This window comes from Neovison vison, chromosome 12 (assembly GCF_020171115.1).
Source record: "Neovison vison isolate M4711 chromosome 12, ASM_NN_V1, whole genome shotgun sequence".
NCBI classification, from domain to species: Eukaryota; Metazoa; Chordata; class Mammalia; order Carnivora; family Mustelidae; genus Neogale; species Neogale vison.
In genome coordinates this window covers 20,012,501-20,031,850 of record NC_058102.1, presented here as the reverse complement: position 1 = coordinate 20,031,850, position 19,350 = coordinate 20,012,501, and the positions used below count along the sequence as shown (strand labels likewise).

Genomic DNA, 19,350 nt, shown 5'->3' with positions numbered 1-19,350 from the left:
AGTATTTTGTTGAAAGTGTGTGCCCTCCTCAAGAACAGAGCACAGGAAATCAGAGACATTGCACGCAGCACTCTAGCAAAAATCATAGAAGATCTGGGTGTGCACTACCTACAATATATTTTAAAAGAATTACAGACTACCCTTGTCCGTGGATATCAGGTAAATTGTATTATGTGCCTTATATTCATTCAGTTTGGACTGAAATTCAAATATTTACAATTTGAACACTCTAAGTGATAGTGCTTTGGGGTCTGTCTTCATTAAAGTTGATCCACTGTGGTAGCAATCAAGTATATTCACAAGTTTCTAATTTTAAAAACCTGTGTTTTAAGAAAACTATATTTGATTTTTATAGACACTTCTAGGCCTGGGTTATATAACCTTTTTTTTCCCAAATCATTTGATATACCAAGTTTTGTATTTTTTGAGTTCTTAAAAATACTTTTGCTGAATCCATGTCAAATGTATTAACAAAAATGTAAATAATAAAACACATATACCAAAAAATCATAATAATAAATTAAAAATTAATAAAAATAAAGAAGATATACATTTGTTTCAGAGTTGAACCATATAAGTAATAAAAGTAATGGGATCTCTAAGTGGAATAACAAAGCTCTTTGAGTAGTGACATGGCTGGTTAGCTACTCCCAAGTTTGGATCTTGGACAAGCACCATCAGCAACACCTGGGAGCTTGTTAGAAATGCACAATTTAGGGGCACCTGGGTGACTCAGTGCCTTCGGCTCAGGTCATGATCCCAGGGTCCTGGGATGGAGCTCCACATCAGGGTCTCTGCTTAACAGGGAGCCTGCTTTTCTCTCTCTCTCTCTCTCTCTCTCTCTCTCTCTCTCTGCCTACATGTGATCTCTGTCTGTCAAATAAATAAATAAAATCTTTAAAAAAATTGCACAATTTAGAACCCTACACCTGATCCAACTATCTGCATTTCAGTAAGAACCCTGAGTGATCTCGAGTTTGAGAAACACTGTAGCTTGTTCTTTTCAAGTACCCAGTCAAGACTCCTGGTAGTTAGCCTTACTTCTGTACCTGAATTTACTCAAAGATAAGCTTCCTGTTCTATAGGTTTTAAACCTAACACACTAAAAATATCAGTCTCTTTGTATAATTTTTTGATGGTTGCTCTAGGAATTACCATATACATACATACATTTAATATTCTACTTAGAATCAGTATTTTATGACTTCAAGTGGAATATAAAAATCTTACCACCATATGGAACCCTTTACCCTTTTTTTATTTTATCGTCGTTTGTCTGTTACCTATATATTGAAAAATTCATCGAGCAGTGATCGAGTTATTTCTTATAATTGTCAAGCATATTTTAAAGAGCTCAAGAGGGAAAAAAAATAGTCTATTAGTTTGCCCAGATATTTATCATTTCTGCTACTCTTCTTTCATTTCTGAATTTCCAGGTTTTTTTCTGGTAATCGTTTCCTATCAAGTCTAAAGAACTTCTGTCATCAGTCTTGTAGGACAGGTATGATGGCAGCAGGTGCTCTTAGTTTTCTGTCATCAGACAGAAATTGACATCATTGACAATACTTTTCTTTCAGCACTTTAAAAATGTTGTATCACTTCCTTCTGGCCTTTCCTATGAATAATCCTATTATTCAAATCATTGTCCCCCTCTAAGTAGTGCATCCTTTTCTCCTCTGACTGCTTTTAAAGACTTTATCTTTGCCTTTATTTTCCAATATTTTGATTATGATATATCTGAGTTTGCCCTGTTTGAGATTTGCTGAGCTTCCTAACCAAATTTGGGATGTTTTGAGCCATTATTTCTCCATAAACTTTTTTCTGCACTGTACTCTGTCCTCTCCTGGAACTGCAATGAAATGAATATTAGACTTTTTTTTTTTTTAAAGATTTTATTTATTTATTTGACAGAGATCACAAGTAGGCAGAGAAGCAGCGGAGAGAGAAGAGGAAGCAGGCTCCCTCCTGAGCAGAGAGCCCGATGTGGGGCTCGATCCCAGGACCCTGGGATCATGACCTGAGCCAAAGGCAGAGGCTTTAACCCACTGAGCCACCCAGGTGCCCCCATTAGACTTTCTATTTTTGTCCCATTGGTTCTTGAGGCCCTGTTCATGTTTTTTTATTTTTTCAATTCTTCCTGGTTTTTTGGCATAAATTTTTGTTGATCTGTCTTCAAGTTCACTTACTCCCTTTTTCATCTCCATCCTGCTGCTGGGTCATCCAGTGGATTTCTTATTTTAGTTGTTGGGTTTTTAGTTCTAAAATTTACATTTCATTCTATATATCTTCAGTTCTTTGCTAGCACTTTAGATTTCCATTCAGTTCAGTCCTCCAGGTAGAAAGCTAGGGCTTTATTGCTCCCACTCTGCTATGGGGCCCAGCGGTGGTGAAACAGAGAGAGAAGAGCAGCTAGAGTTGGCCTGCTCTCAGCATGCACTTCCACTGAGGCAGAGGAAGGTCCCCTCCCTCAGAGTTGTGGCTCCTGCCAGTTGTCATTTCTAGTCCCTTGCCACCACCACCACTATAGGATTGTAGGGGCTGGGGTGTGGAAGAACGGAAAAAAGAAAGAAAAAAACAAACAGGGATTCCTATCCTCTCTTAGAGCATTCTGTGTACCTGCTCGTACTCATCAAGCCATGGGGCTTCTCCTAGAGTTCCCTGCGTCCTGGCATCCACTTCATGTTAGCTGAGGGATACTTTTTTTTTTTTTTTTAATTTATTTGACAGAGATCACAAGTAGGCAGAGAGGCAGGCAGAGAGAGAGAGAGAGAGAGAGGGAAGCAGGTTCCCTGCTGAGCAGAGAGCCTGATGCGGGGCTCGATCCCAGGACCCTGAGATCATGACCTGAGCTGAAGGCAGAGGCTTAACCCGCTGAGCCACCAGGCGCCTCTAGCGGAGGGATACTGAACGGAAAACAGTGATAAATGCCCTGCAAGTGTGACGGTGCCGGTGTTTTGGTGTTCGTCCGCAGTAGCTATTCCATGCCTCTTTTCTAGGTGGTACAGCTGCTTTCAGTGGGAGAGACAGAGTAGTGTGTGCTTTCTCCATCTTACGTGGAGTCAGAGCCCTAGTCAGTACTCATTTTTATTCTTTTCATTCAGCCAGCATTTATTTCATGGCTGCTTTATGTGACGTGCTGTGTTAGGCCTGAGCATAGAAGGATAAATACAATATATCTCTGTCTTTTGGATTTATTCACATTTGAATGGAGCACCTGAGATACTTAAATGAATAGCCCTTTTTTCTCCAACCACCTGTTTTTTAAGTACATTCCATGATTTGTTAAAATAACTAAAATAGGGATGGGAGAACAACTAGTTTGAGTTTTAATGTTAATTGTGTAGACACTGTCAAAAGTGAATTCTTCAAATGTCGTTCTTCATACCCCACAAAAGGACTTTTAAGAATAAAGCTCTCAGCAAACATTTTAAGTATATAAAAATACACAAAGATCTCCAGTAGATATATATGAAATTATGCCTTTAGAATCCAGTCGTGGGGTACCTGGCTATCTCGGTTAGTATAGCATACAACTCTTGATCTTAGGGTTGAGTTTGAGCCCCACGTTGGGTGTAGAGATCACTTAAAAAATAAAATCAGGGCGCCTGGGTGGCTCAGTGGGTTGAGCCGCTGCCTTCGGCTCAGGTCATGATCTCAGGGTCCTGGGATCGAGTCCCGCATCGGGCTCTCTGCTCAGCAGGGAGCCTGCTTCCCCTCTCTCTGCCTGCCTCTCCGTCTACTTGTGATTTCTCTCTGTCAAATAAATAAATAAAATCTTTTTAAAAATAAATAAATAAATAAATAAAAATAAAATCAAATCTGTATATTGATGACCAATTATGTACTGACAACCAATTATGTTTTCTTAGCCTTTGATCATTATCTGACATTCACTGTGATTATTTTATAGCATTAGAAGCAGCATAAAGAGTGCAAAAAGCTTGAGAGGCAACATAACATAGTGATACAGAGCGGAGGCTCTGGCATGGGTCTATACGGTTTCAAATCCTGACTCTCCTCCCCATGCAACCTGTGGCAAGTTACTTGATCTCTCTGTGCCTCAACTTCCCTCTCTGAAAAGTGATGATAATATAGCACCTACACCATAGATATAGTAAATGAGAATTAAAGGATTTAATACATCTGTGTGTTGTTAATACAACAATATTAATAGCCAACAGTAAGCTCTTAGGAATGTTAGCTATGGTTACTGTTAAGGGCAAAAATGTGTTTCCTTCAGAACAGCTTTGGATCGCACTCAACATTGGCAAGCTCCTTAATTCACAAGTTGGTTTTAAAAAAGTTCAAGGCTTTTGTGCCTTTCTTTATAAATCAGTGGCCTCGTTTAGTCACAGTAGTAGAGCCCAAGCACGGTAATGTTCAAAATGATCATTTGGTTAAAATCTCTTACATGGTGATACTTGTCAAAGCTTCTCCCTACACTAATGACAGATATTACTCTTAAGTGGTCTCTGCAGTACATCTTAGATCTTACTTTTTTCCTCGTGTAGTATGCTTCACCATTCATATTCTTACTGTGCATTTCATTTTAGGTCCATGTGCTGACTTTCACTGTTTACATGTTGCTTCAAGGCCTCACCAACAAGCTACAAGTTGGGGATTTGGACTCTTGTTTAGATATAATGATTGAGGTAAGATTTAGAAAAAGAAAGTTCCACTGTTTTTTTTTAACTGGGCAAAGGACACAAAATCAGTTCACAAATTAAGAAATAATTATAGCCTGCAGAAATGAAAATAATGTACTGTTTTATCTCTTAGATTAGAGATTTAAAAAGCTGATCAAATGGTGTGAGATGGGCACTCTGCCATTTCTAGTAGATCATGAGTTTTGGTATAACCTTTCTGGAAAGAATACTAATGTTGTCAGAAGCTTTAAAATAAGCAAAAATTTCAACTACTTCCAAGAATCTGTTTTAAAGGAATAGTCAGAGATATATTTAGTCTGGGGTTTATATAAAAGTATAGAGCTTTACCTATAATAATGAAAAATAGAATAATGAAAAATTAATAACAATCAATTTTTAAAATTGGTTGATGTGATAATTGGGGGGGATTAAAAAGAAACTAAATTTGCCGCACAGTCTTTGTTCATTCATTTAAAAAAATGTAGATACTTAAAAACATTTTGAATTAAATGTATCAGTCTTGATAATTAAGTTGCAAATATCATATGAGTTTTTTAAGGAGAAATTACTCTTTGGTAAATCAAACAAGAATATCAAAGAAGAAGTGCCTGTCTATATATTCTATAATTATATATGTAAATCTATATAGTATTCTTCTTTTGTTTTCCCTTAGAAATAACCCTTCAGGTGTCTCGGTATTTGCTTGTCTTTCAGTAATTGGTCCCTGAACTACCTTGAAAAAGTGAAATCTGATAGGAATTCCTACCATCTAATTTCAGTCCTGTAAAAACTTGCTTTCCCCTGATCTAGATGTATCAGAGACTGCTTATGTTGACGTTATCTTGCTGATTGCATTTAATTGTTATTTGGCTTTTTTCTCTCAAAGATTTTTAACCATGAGTTGTTTGGTGCTATTGCTGAAGAGAAGGAAGTGAAGCAGATCCTCTCCAAAGTCATGGAGGCACGAAGAAGCAAGAGTTATGATTCCTATGAAATCCTGGGCAAGTTTGTAGGGAAAGATCAGGTTACAAAACTTATTCTTCCATTAAAAGAGGTAAGGACTGGAATGTAATACAGGAGATCCCCACATTACATATCATGAGTTCTTGGAAGGAGCCATGCAGGATAAACCTTAATGCTGGATCTGACCACCGGGATTTCCTTTAGTGCTAAGGGCACCTGTTCCATATAGCCACTAGCTGGCAGCCCTCGTTGGGCATTCTAAACCAAGAACCAGACTCCTAGATGTAAACCATGCAATGCAGAAGCAAAAAAATTGAAATGCTGGTGAACTTTATAGCTGGGTTAAGTCAGCAGCTAAGAATAAGAACATAGCTTTTGTGGAGTCAGACGGCTAAGAGGGAGGAAAGTGGCATTTGTTGAACATGTATTATGTTCTAAGCATTGTTTCATTATCACTTCTAATCTGCACAACCACTCTGAGATCAACAGTACTTCTTTCATCTAACAGATAAGAAAATGCAGGTTCAGAAAGGTGGAAAAGTCGTGGTGAAGGAGGAAAATAAGGATTTAGCTGAAGATCTTTCTGTTCCAAAGCTCACATTCTCTGCACTGTTTTCATTCTGCCTCCTGTTGGTCAGGGACTGTAGTTCGCTTACCTTCGTAATGTTCTCTGTGCCTACCACAGGGGTGAGCATTCAGTAAATGTTAACAATTCCTTTTTTTTTTTACAATATTATGTACTAAAACCAGCACTATTTAATGACCTGAATTAAGCATAATTCCGAATATTTTGGTGTTAGAGGAACTCTGTAATTGTTTCTACAATGCATTAATCTTATCTAAACCTAAGAATGTTAGATATGTCTTAAGGATGAAAAAGAGTCAACAGAATACAGTTTTCCGTGTATATTATCAAGTCCCTCCAAGGTAATTAAAGCTATTAATATCATGTCCTGTGCAAGGGAATAGCTATTACATGCTGAGGTATGTGTTGGGGTTGATGGTCCTGGATTCCCATTAAGTTTCTCTGATTTGGCCCAATGACTAATATCAAACCCTGAGGCTTGGCCATCACAGCACTTTATTAGTATGGTTTTAGATGAGTAGTGACTGCATTTTGTAAATGTTGTGTATGTGTGTGTGCTTGCCTAGAACACACTTGGAGGGATGACATCTTCCAGGTGTCACTTCATATCTCCCGCCCTGTGCCCTAAGGTCCCACCAAGAGAAAGCACAAGATCTCCAGAGGCACACTTGCTGCTGACAGTGGTTGTCTCTGGGATTGAGGTTATGTGTAAATAATAAATACTTTGTATGTTCTGTTTGAAATTCTATTAAGAATGTTTCTTTTTTAATTAGGAGAAAACCAAACATATATTAAAACGTAAATACATATTTTAAAAACTACCATCATAACAAATAAAAATGCAATTCTGTTTTACCTTCGCATGATATTTATGTTTGCCTCTAGATCTTACAAAATACTACGAGTTTAAAACTGGCCCGGAAAGTTCATGAAACCTTGCGCCGAATCATAGCAGGATTAATTGTAAATCAGGAGATGACGGCAGAATCCATTCTATTGCTCAGTTATGGTTTGGTCAGTGAAAATCTGCCCCTGTTAACAGAAAAAGAAAAGTAAGTTTGAAATAAAAGCAAAAACAAAAAAACTTTCCTTAGGTGCTTGCTTCTGATAAGCCATTCAGTTCTTACTCGTAAGTGGATTAATTTAATAATTTACCTTAGTTGTGTGTGTGAGTGTGTGTGTGTATAATTTGCCTGAGTTATAAGATGGTACTACTTTGTGGTGTTTGGGTTAACGTCCTTCCAAGTGATAAATTTCACCTCAAGATTAGTTTTCCAGTAAAGGAATGAGTTAGCTGTGACAGCAGCTAGGTATTTTGGCACTTCTCTGAGACCATTTTTGTTTTATTTACTGAATCAAAGTTAGGATAGATTTTAAATATATACTGATTATATATTTATATATATATATAAATATATACAGGTTAAACAGATTTTTAGTTCTCAAAAGGTTTTAAAATACCTTCCTTTGGATTTTACTTCTGGGTTCTAAAAGAAACTCCTTGCCATATGTTTCAAAATTCAAACGGCATGTCCCCTTACTATTCATCTTAACTGTGTGTTTGTCAATCTGCTATCTCTTTGTGAGGTTCTACAGCCTTGATGAACAACCCAAGAATCTCTGTGTTTCTTATGGTTAAAGGAGAGAAAATGCGCACAGTGAACATCACATTACTTAGTGCTGGGCTCCAGTCACCAGACAGGGCCACTGTAACTGCTTGGAACGCAGCACACCGTGTTCCTCTCCCTGTTTCTCCCTTTGTGATTGACAGAAACCCAGCAGCTCCTGCACTGGATCCACGTCTCCCCCCCGAGAGCTGTCTTCTGCTCCCCCCAACTCCAGTTCGAGGTGGGCAGAAAGCTGTTGTGAGCAGGAAAACCAACATGCACATATTTATTGAGTCCGGGCTTCAGGTGAGAAAGTGTAATTTGCTACCCACAGTGAGTATGCCAAATCTCCAGTACTGCTCATTTCCACTGTAAACGCCTTACCATAAGTAAATTATGAGTTTTTTAAAAGGTGAATTGGCCCATTTACCCTTTTCTCTCTTCCAGTACTTATTTTGATGATATAACTGTCTCAGAATTAATGATTCTGACCTAACTTTATTATGGGTTCGCTATTGTTTTGTATAGGCAGCTCTAAATTTATTTTGAATTTTTTTTTTTTAAAGCCGTGGGCTTCTAAAAACAAAAATTTGATCATTTATTTCCTTTTAAAAGCCTTCATTGGCTCCCAGTTTTCCTAAGAGCCCAGTCCTCCTTCTGGGCTATGAGGGCCGAGCCTCCTATTGAACCACTGCAACACATCCCAACCCCAGTGGCTTCTGTTCTGTAGTCCCACACTCTTCCCACTCCAGGACCTCACCCCCTGCTCCTCCCTTTGCTGGGGTCCTCACAGAAGTCTCAAAGCACACCGCATTTACAGTTAATTAATTATTTGCTAGTCTGCCTTCCTGACTGAGATCCATTATGCAGGGACCATGTTCATCTTGATCACTGCTATGTCCTGTGTACAGAGCCAGCGCCTGAATCAAAGTAAATGCTGAGTAATCACTTGGTAAATGAACTTAGCGTCTCATCGTCTCAGCTAAGCTCCCACTTCCTTCACTTACAAGAGAGTCTCCCAGGCTCTTTCCCATTCCTTCAGAATTTCTGTCACATTAGACAGAAGCATCTTAATATGTTTGTCTTTAAAATCATTTCACCTTTACCTAACTCAGTTGGTCTTGTGAGCAACTGGTGTGAAATATCGTTTTTAATCTTTTAGCTGCTACATCTGAGTCTGAAGACTTCCAAGATCAAGTCTTCAAGTGAACTTATTCTGGAAATGTTGGATCCTTTTGTCTCTCTTCTCATAGACTGCCTGGTTTCTATGGATGTGAAGGTGAGTTTTGTTCCTTCACAAGAGCCATGTCATACAAAATATCCAGAACTTCAAGGCCTGTTCTTTACAAGATGATTGAGTTTTTAAGTGGATTTACGATATTATCAACTCCCTCTGTTCCCTGCATTACATTGCTTTTCAGTGTAATAATCCCATGTATTTGGATAGCCGTTAACAGTTTTACAGGCCCTGCAACATTCATTACTTATTTCATTTGATCCTCACAACAGCGTCATGAAGGTGAGTAGTATGGTCCCATGTCAGCTGTAATCATCTTTATCGTCCTTGATACTACTGCCCCCCACTGCTGTGAATCCTCATAGTGACCCATGAGGTACATATTATTAATGCTTCTGTTTTATCAAACAGAAAACAAGGCCTTGGGCTAAGTGACTCGGCCCGGATCACAGACCTCGTGTATGAGCCTCAGTCTGTCAGACTCCGGAACCTACACTTCTCCCATTTCCCGATTTCCTTTCTTACAGTGGAGGTGCCAGGAGGTTAAGTAATATCTCTGTAGTCAAATAGCTAAAAAACTGCAGAGCTTGGGATATGAGCCCTGGCCTTTCCGACTCCCAAGGCCTTTCCTTTGTCTTTATCTAATTCAGTCCAAAAAGACCATTACAGCAACCAGAAAGCATGGGTCTGTTAGGTAGAGCCGAACTAGGTGATGTCAGCAATCTCTAAGGTTTAGCCCAGACGTTCAGGGGTTCTCATGTAATTGCTTGGTTCCAGGATATGTTTTTCATATCTTTTGCACAGCACTTAACTATAATAAAGTCTGTAATGTATTGTCCCCATGCTTAGTTTCTGAGCCAGCTGTCTGTTCCTTAAATAGAGGGATGGTGTGGGGTGCCTGTCTCGGTTGAGCATTCAGCTCTTGATCCGAAGGTCGTGAGTTCAAGCCCCACACCGGGCGTGGAGCCTACTTAGTAAAATTAAAAATTAAAAAAAGAATGAAAATGGGGGGCGGTGTTCTCTTTATCTTTGTATTTCTAATATTTAGAATGCCTTATATACATATGCTTAGAATGGATTAAAGTACCAGTCTAGAAAATAGAAGTCATTTATAACGTATTTTTCCACACACAAAACAAAGGTGCTAAAATTGGCCAGCCCATCCAATCTTTTACTTGTACAGGTTAAGAATATACTGACCACTTTTTCTTGTTTGCTTGGGATATATCTTTACTTGCCATGGAGAAGCAGTAAGTTCTACCACAGAGAAAAGGAAACCTCCCTCTCTTTTTAGGCTTTTGGTACAGTTCTTCCAGACTGAGCTGGGCAGAGTATTTTACTCTTTCAACTTGATCACTTTTAGAGCCCACATAGCCTTGGGTCCTGGGTTATTGTATTTGGTCACTACACAGGTTGATTGGTTTTATTTTTGTTTTTCAGGTGATCACAGGTGCTTTACAATGCCTGATCTGGGTCTTGAGGTTCCCTCTGCCTTCCATAGAAACAAAAGCAGAACAGTTGACCAAACACCTTTTCCTTTTGCTGAAGGACTATGCAAAACTTGGAGCTGCCAGGGGCCAGAACTTCCACCTGGTGGTAAATTGTTTCAAGGTGAGGTGTTTTCAATTGTACTTAAAATAGCCAGGACCAGAATTACCATCAAAATTATAGTATTCCCCATTATCCTGTGTGGTCTTGGTCAGAATTTTTTCCAGATTAGTTTACTAAGGCCAGAGGGTTGGTATCCTGTGTAAAAAAACACTGATGTTGTGTTAAAGTCATACCATTTCAATGAATCTTCATTTGTAAGATGTCCTGGTTATTAACCTCACTATTGTAATTTGCAGTGTGTGACCATACTTGTGAAGAAAGTGAAATCTTACCAGATAACTGAAAAGCAGCTTCAAGTTCTACTAGCATATGCTGAGGAAGACATTTATGATACATCAAGACAGGCCACTGCATTTGGTCTTCTGAAGGTACGGTGTCACCAGCATGTTGGATTTTATACTTTTTGAGTCTTAGGTTAAATACTTAGAATAATGTGGAACATAGTGTTTTGACTAGCTATAGATTTCCAAAATTAATTTGTAAACATTATATTGGTAGATAACATTATGATATTGGTGGATAAACATTATGATTTTGGTGGATTAATTGTAAGTTAATATATCTACTTATTAAGATGTTTGAATATAAACTCCCTATCAATACTTCCAGAGATTTTTATAAAGATATAGGAAAATACAGGAAAAAATACCATGCTTATGGGGCGCCCGGGGGGCTCAGTTGGTTGAGCGTCTGACTTCAGCTCAGGTCATGGTCCTGGGGTCCTGGGATCAAGCCCCGTATTGGGCTCCCTGCTCAGTGGGAGCCTGCTTCTCCCTATGCCTCTTGTTTGCCACTCCCCCTGCTTGTGCTCTCTCACTCTGTCAAATAAATGAATAAAATCTTAAAAACTAAAACACCATGCTTGTATTCATCATATTGGACATTGGAGTTTTTTCCTTTATTTTTTAGTATTGTAAAATATATATAAAACTTAAAATTCACCATTTTAAACATTTTTAAGTGTACGTTCTTTAGCTTTTGGCGATTACCTTCATTATTTTTGAGGTTGCCTAGGACTGCTTTAACATCGGGTCAGCTTACACCCATCTGCAGTAGAAGATGAAATGAGATGTCTTTTCCTTTTGTATCTTAGGCCATTTTATCAAGAAAGTTGTTGGTCCCGGAAATTGATGATGTCATGCGGAAAGTATCCAAGTTGGCAATTTCTGCACAAAGTGAACCTGTCAGAGTCCAGTGCAGACAGGTTTGTCGAGACACTTTATTACCATGGGAAGGGTCGGGTCCTGTCTTCTCAGTGTGGTTTTTAGAGACATGTCAACATTGGCTGAATTCTGAAGATTATTTTGTGTCACGTGGTTGTTACTTTATTCTAAGACTCAGGAACCCATTTACTTATCAAGTATGAGGAGCAACTCTGCTTTGTCATAAGGGCATTTTCAGTTAACAAAGAGCACTTTGAGTTACAGCCCATCACAAGTGGAATGTTTCAAATAGGTGAAGACGTTTTCCTTCTATAGCATAGTAGCCTGCACCAAAGGTTTCTATCCCTTGGTTCAGTCAATTAATTGTGTGTATCACCGTGTGCCAGGTGCTGCTGGAAAAGCAGTCAACAAAATTTTTACAGTCTCTATTGATGAAATTTTTACAGTAGACAGCCACAAAGCAAAAATTCCACAGTTCTTTAATTACAGACCATCCTAAGTGCCGGGAGGGGGAAAGCACTGTCATATTTCATCTTTTCTAAGACACACCATTATTTATAACCTCAAAGAAAGAAAAAAATCTATGACAGAGTGTAAGATGACATCAATTTCATGACATAGCCCAATTTCAGAGATGTTAAAATGAGAAAAACTGTGCCTCTTAGAATTGAGAAAATATGGAGGAGCATATGATCAGGTTGAGGACTACCCTAGTGTTAGAATCAGGGCTTTCCTGAGAATTGGCCTGTAAGCCAAAATGTGAAGGAAGAAGAAGGCTTAGCTTTCTAGGTAAAAGGGGGTAGCCAGTGCCTGCAGAAGGTAAACCTCAAGGTCAGTAGGGGCCTCGCTTTTGGGAGGAGCTAAACAGAAGGAGCCAAGTCAGGCAGGATCTTATGCTCTTACTGAAGATTTTAGGGCTTTACACTACTACCAGAAAGCTATGGAAGTCAAGAGAGGAGACTGATGTGATAAGATCTATTTGTATACATTTGTTCATCCATGATATATGAGTGCATATCACATCCGGGACGTAGAAGGGTCTAAACTGTAAATAAAAACTAGGGGTTGAAGGAATCTGTGGGCTGCTGAGACAGCCACATTGGAAAGGGAGGAAGCAGGTCTCTAGAAAAAGTCTCCTTGAGTTGGTTAGGAAGAAGGAGGGCCAGCTGTTACTTATCAAGCTCTGGCTATGTGTCCAGAACTTTACATACATGACTTCCATTTGTAGTTACCCTTCAGAAGAAATAATACCCCCATTTTATGGGCTATTATGAAAATTATTATGGGGTATTATGAAAAAAAGGGCCTTAAAAAGTGTAATGATGCGCCTTAGCTTTTGCAGTTTATTTATAAAGGAGGCTGACTAGTATAATGGCTTGAAAACAGAGCCTTTTCATGCAAATAGACTAGGCATGGAATTCTGGCATTGCCGGATGAGCAAGTTAACTTGCCTCTCTGTGCTGTCATGTTTCTCAGCATCTGTAAAATGGGGTTACTTATCCCCTACCTTCTAAGGGAGTGATGACAGTTAACTGAGAAACACTTAGTACAGTGTTTGGCATATAGAAGAGATTTAATAAATGAAATAGTTACTCTGGTCAGTATTAATATTATCCTGTCATTCTTATTCATGGGGAAATCCAGGGTTGAACCATAGTCCATACTGAACCCACCACAGCACGCCACCTATGGAAGAGAGGTGCTCCCTACAAGTGAGCGTAGATTTGGAGCCCAAAACAACCATGCCAGTGGTAGGCCAGGACTTGAGTCTTAAGCAGGCACGTGGGGTAGGACCTGAGTAAATCAGGTCAGAGGAGAAAGGAAAGTACATTGTTGACGCTGAAGACAGGCTTCACCTGATTGATTACTCTTACGAAAAGCCTTTATAACTTATCAGTGTGTCTTAGGAAGCAGGAATCCTGGAGAGACAGGACCCAAATAATCATCTGTGTGACTTCTGTTCCTAGGTTTTTCTGAAATATATTCTTGACTATCCCTTGGGTGACAAACTGAGACCAAACTTGGAATTCGTGCTTGCTCAACTGAAGTAAGTTTAAGCCATAAACTACACAGGGGCAGAGAGTTAGTATCCTCTCTCATTTTAATGTGGCAGCTGTCTTAAAAATGACAAAACCTAAACCTGATGGCACCTTCTCTAAGGGTCTTACCCTGTGCATCATTGCCTTGATTATCAAACAATGTGCATGGCTTCCTTGACAGTTCTCTGAAGGCTGCTTTTCAAATTCAATCTGAGCATTGATTTTCATTAGCGTCTACTTAAGGAGAATGGTAAAAAACAATCTAACAAAATTACATTTAAAACTGTATGGTAGCATGATAGATATATATAAACATTAAAGTTGGGAAAATGGAGTTTTTTCCACTTTTTAAGAAATAGATGAACACCTTAAAACAATGTTTAAAATTTTTAAAAACAATTATTGGTAAATGTAAAAGATACTAACAAGTCTGTCTAATCTTCTTGTCCTAGTTACGAACATGAGACTGGGAGAGAGTCTGCTTTGGAAATGATCTCCTGTCTCTTTGACACATTCCCTCAGGTACCTGGAATCACAAACTGTGTGTGTGTTCCCCTTGAGCCCTGGGAGCCACAGTCCTCCCATCTGAGCACCTGTGAGAATCCCAGTCTGAGTATGCTCATAACTGCCTGTTTTCTTTTAGGGACTGCTCCATGAGAACTGTGGAATGTTCTTCATTCCTCTTTGTCTAATGATGGTGAATGATGACTCTGCCATGTGCAAAAAGATGGCATCCATGACAATCAAATCCTTACTCAGTAAAATCAACCTTGAGAAAAAAGATTGGCTTTTTGATATGGTTACCACCTGGTTTGGAGCAAAAAAGGTTAGGGTTGCTTTTAGTCATATTTCAATGAAAAGTCTTAGTTTTTGGTGTTTTAAGTAAGAATACATATGTAGGCCCACTACATGATTGTCAGCCAGTTACACTGCCCCATAAATGGATCATTTATATACTTTACCAGTCCCCACTGATGAATCTTTGTTTTCAGTTTTGCTTATTCAGCTAATGAAATATAATTTTTGTCAATGATTGTATCCCATTGCTGACTCCACCACCATCATCAGTGGCCTGTGTTTGTGGAATATAAACAATGTATGTCCTATCTTAATATTGGCTTTAAGTATTAAAGTCAGAATGGGGAATGGAGGTACTGTATGAAATTTATTTCCTTTTTTTAATTACAATTTTTTATTACTGAAGTATAATTGACATACATGTTATATTAGTTTCAGGCATACAACATAATGATTTCACAGTTCTTTACATTATTTGGTACTTAACCATGATTTTTTTTTTTAACTTAAAATGGGGGGAAGGTATTAATAGGTAATGATGAGATGATGAGTTCCTTTTTTTTTAATGTTATTCTTGGGTATGAAGACTTCTCCATATTTTTCATGTTAGCCTCCAAAGATCCATATTTTGTTGACTTCTGGCATCATAAAGAGATATTGAGGATAAAGTCATGCCCATCTTCATTTTATAATTTTGGAAATGGCCTCCCAAGTTGTGTTAACATTGTCTTCTGGTGGTTTATTTTTGGTAGAGGTTAAATAGACAGCTGGCTGCCCTCATCTGTGGCCTGTTTGTGGAAACTGAAGGAGTCTCTTTTGAGAGAAGAGTTGGAACTATTCTTCCTGTGATCGAAAAGGAAATTGATCCTGAAAACTTTAAAGATGTAAGTAATTTGCCAAAGAATAAAACTTGTGCTAATTTTTGTAGTTTTACTTGAGGTGGCATAGCTAATCGATTAAATATTATTTGTGTTCAAAAAATGTTACTAATGAAAGCAAGAATGTAGTGTAGTTGGGGGGAAAGAAGAATTGTGTAGTTGAATCTTTTTTTTTTTTTAATGAGGTTTAAAGTAAGTTATCTTCCATAGTATATGAAGAGTGAAATTTCTCCTGTATGGTTGATTTCACCTGCCCACCACCAACCACTATACACTTAGCAACATATGGAGACATTTTTTCATTTGTCACAACTGGAGGGTGGAGGCTGCCACTAACATCTAGTGGGCAGAGGCCAGGAACGCTGCAGATCATTCCACAGAGCACAGGGCATCTCCCATAACAGAATTATCTGACTCAAAATGTCAGTTGATGTTGAGAAACCCTGGTACAGATCTACATGCTGGAGTAAAAACATCCATCAGAAACTTTTGAAATTATCGTACTTGATTTACATTCATCCTGTTTTTAGATTATGGAAGAGACTGAAGAAAAAGCAGCAGATCGCCTTCTGTTTAGTTTTCTTACATTGATTAGTAAACTCATCAAGGAATGTAATATCATTCAGTTTACCAAGCCCTCTGAGACGCTGAATAAAATCTGGAGTAAGTGTTTCCCTTTTATTTAAAGTTAAAAACAAACACATTAGTTGTAATAGAATTATTGAAAACAGATTTGGGAAATTAGAATATGAACACTTAGAAAGTATATAATGTCAGGGAAAAGGCCCATGAGAAAAAGATTTAAAAGGCCCTTTCAAATTGATTACAGTGAAAACGTTTCTTTGTAAGAAAAGTTATACATATTTATGACTTCACAAGTAATACATTTCATTATCTTGTTTGTACCTAAATAAGAATATTATTATACCATAACACACTTAGTAGCTGGTTTTTTAAAATAGCTATAAATAATCCACCATGCAAATGTGCCATGATTTAGTAAACCATTTAACTTCTCTGGGACATTTATTATATATCACTCTCTAAATGAAAAATAAGATCCTAGAATTCTTTTGTTTAACATACTCAATTTTGATTAGTCTATAGGAAATAGACATTAGAATGAAAGCTTTAAGTACAGTTGCAAAGTTACTATATGGCCCACTCTGGTATGACTTCACTGAGGCATGGCCAGATTGTTACAAAATAGAACACACAGAGAACAAAAGTAAAACCCTGTTAATGAAATAAAGCAGCATAGACTAAAACTCAGATATGACATAGTTCATCCAGAATTTTAATCCTGTTCCCTAAAACCCATAAGGCTTTTCAGATTGGGCATGTTAACTCAGGAGTATAAGCTTTAGGGTCAAATCAAGTTGGGGCCCAGGCCTGGTTTTGCCTGTTACAGCTGGCACATTAGCTAGCTAGCCCATCTGAAAGCTTTCCTCATGTTTAAAATGTAACTGACAATTCTGATGTCATGTAACTGTTGTGAGGTCTAAACAAGATAATTTATCGTTAACACACTTAGTCCTGTGCCTGGCACACATAAAGCCTCAAGAAATCAGTAATAACTTTACACTGATTTCAAGAATTATTAGAAACAAATGTGTGCCTATATGCATTATTTATGTTACTTAATTTAGAAATTGTAAATGTTACAGCCACCTTATCTCCTTTGAACCTGAAACTAATTATAATAGAACAGGTCTGTTTCTGGGCTTACTCATACCTCTTTTGTCATTCACCATGTTAGCAGTTGGTTTTCTAGTTGTTTCCAGTGTTTCACCACCTCACTTACCCCTAGCTTCTTGAAAGCTTCTGGAAAACAGTGACTATTTTGTCCATCTTTGGTTCCTAAATCCAAGCACATAGTAGATAACGAATGCCTACACTAATCACATTTACCACCAAAGAGTCAGGAAAGTTGAAACATCTGAAAATGCATTTTGGTTCCCTTAGGTTATGTGCACTGTCACCTGAGACATCCACACAGCTGGGTGTGGCTCACTGCAGCCCAGATTTTTGGATTACTCTTTGCCTCCTGCCAACCAGAGGAACTTATTAGAAGACATAAGGCCAAAAAAACTAAAAAGAAACTCTCAGTACCTGTAGCAATAAGGTTCTTAACAAATGACCTTGAACAAAAGGTAAAGTTTCCCTAAAACCTTTTTCTTTTCTTTGTGATCTACATGAGATGTTCATTCTGCTTCATGTAACTGTCTTGGGGTTGGTCCTTGGGGGAAACTCTTTTTAACAGCTGACTTGTTGCACATGCTATTCTATAGGAGTAGTGGGAACTAGAGAGTTCAAGGCCAAGGTTTTCCAAAATAATTTATAGACTGTTCATCTAGTCAGACTTCTGCTTAATCGATCCTGCGTCCTAAATGAGTTGGTGTTCATGAAAATATTAGTGAGAAACCATGTTGTATCCATCTCCGATTTCCTAGGGCCTAAAACAATGCATGACTCATAGTAGGAACTTTATAAATACTAAACAAGTAGAAGATGGAAGGGAAGGAAAGAAGGGAAAAAATACTGGAATGTTGTCAAGTTTTCTACGAATAATCTGAGGGTTTGTATCACCCCAGAGCTTGGAAGTATCCCATTTTTTTGAGCTGAAGTCCCTTGGGGCAGGTAGAAGGAGACAGTGACACAATTTCTGATCATGGATCTTCCCTCTCCAGACTTGTACAAGTCATTCAGAGCAAAATCAAGCATCTCAGTTGCCTTATTATGGGTAGTTACTTCAGGTTTTTAAAAACAATGAAAAGTATCCTGCATTGTATCTGCCAATGTCCATTTTCTTTTCACAGATGAAAAGTATCTCCCTAGCCTCTTGCCATCAGTTGCATTCCAAATTCTTAGATCAGTCTCTAGGAGAGCAGGTAAGTATTGTCATCATTCTGGTTTAATATAAGGGATCTAATCTACCAAGTCTAGGAATAGGCTTACATTTCATATTTGTGTTTGTTTTCCTATTTTTTTTTAAAGATTTTATTTATTTATTTGACAGAGAGAAATCACAAGTAGATGGAGAGGCAGGCAGAGAGAAAGAGAGGGAAGCAGGCTCCCCACTGAGTAGAGAGCCCAATGCGGGACTCGATCCCAGGACCCTGAGATCATGACCTGAGCCGAAGGCAGCGGCTTAACCCACTGAGCCACCCAGGCGCCCCCTATTTTTTTTTTAAGACTTTATTTATCCATTTGGCAGACAAAGATCACAAGTAGGTAGGCAGAAAGAGAGGAGGAAGAAGGCTCCCCACGGAGCGAAGAGCCCAGTGCGGGGCTTGATCCCAGGACCCTGGGATCATGACCCGAGCTGAAGGCAGAGGCTTTAATCCACTGAGCCACCCAGGTGTCCCTTGTTTTCCTATTTTAATGCTTCGGGTATTAAATGAAATTAAGACATAACACTGAAATACATGTTCAGTTACCACATAAATCTAATCAGTTCGGGGATCCATGTTGGGGGTATTGGCTTCATTTAAAATTCCCAATAAAGGTGATACAGTAGGAAGCTATTAATCTTTCCGTGTTCAGTTTTAAGAACTATTCCACATTGTGACCAAAGCTTTGAAGAGCATTAGTTGGTTGACTCAGTTGATCGATTGTTCGTGTAATAAACTGCATTTCCTTCCCTTAGCCCTGGAAGCTGAAAAGAAAGTCATAATGGTCATGATACAGTGTGGTCTGAGAATAGTCTATCCCTAACAGAAGGCAGATAAGTCACTAAAAAATTTTAGGGGTTTTCATATGATAAAATATTACTATAAGTAAAATGTTAATAGGGAAGCATTTATAAATATGCAGCAGATA

The 19,350-nt window shown here is 38.4% G+C and overlaps 1 protein-coding gene across 1 annotated transcript in view; it reads left to right on the top strand.

The window, feature by feature from the left end:
* UTP20 (UTP20 small subunit processome component) overlaps nucleotides 1-19,350 on the top strand; it is a 95,847-nt gene that overhangs the window by 71,627 nt on the left and 4,870 nt on the right. The window contains exons 43-58 of the mRNA XM_044227214.1: nucleotides 3-159; nucleotides 4,554-4,652; nucleotides 5,533-5,700; nucleotides 7,081-7,247; nucleotides 7,967-8,108; nucleotides 8,965-9,081; nucleotides 10,480-10,650; nucleotides 10,887-11,018; nucleotides 11,744-11,854; nucleotides 13,781-13,860; nucleotides 14,305-14,374; nucleotides 14,496-14,678; nucleotides 15,403-15,534; nucleotides 16,059-16,191; nucleotides 17,494-17,681; nucleotides 18,348-18,419. Coding sequence (XP_044083149.1) covers nucleotides 3-159; nucleotides 4,554-4,652; nucleotides 5,533-5,700; nucleotides 7,081-7,247; nucleotides 7,967-8,108; nucleotides 8,965-9,081; nucleotides 10,480-10,650; nucleotides 10,887-11,018; nucleotides 11,744-11,854; nucleotides 13,781-13,860; nucleotides 14,305-14,374; nucleotides 14,496-14,678; nucleotides 15,403-15,534; nucleotides 16,059-16,191; nucleotides 17,494-17,681; nucleotides 18,348-18,419 — 2,122 coding nt within the window. The remainder of the gene's footprint in view (nucleotides 1-2; nucleotides 160-4,553; nucleotides 4,653-5,532; nucleotides 5,701-7,080; nucleotides 7,248-7,966; nucleotides 8,109-8,964; nucleotides 9,082-10,479; nucleotides 10,651-10,886; nucleotides 11,019-11,743; nucleotides 11,855-13,780; nucleotides 13,861-14,304; nucleotides 14,375-14,495; nucleotides 14,679-15,402; nucleotides 15,535-16,058; nucleotides 16,192-17,493; nucleotides 17,682-18,347; nucleotides 18,420-19,350) is intronic.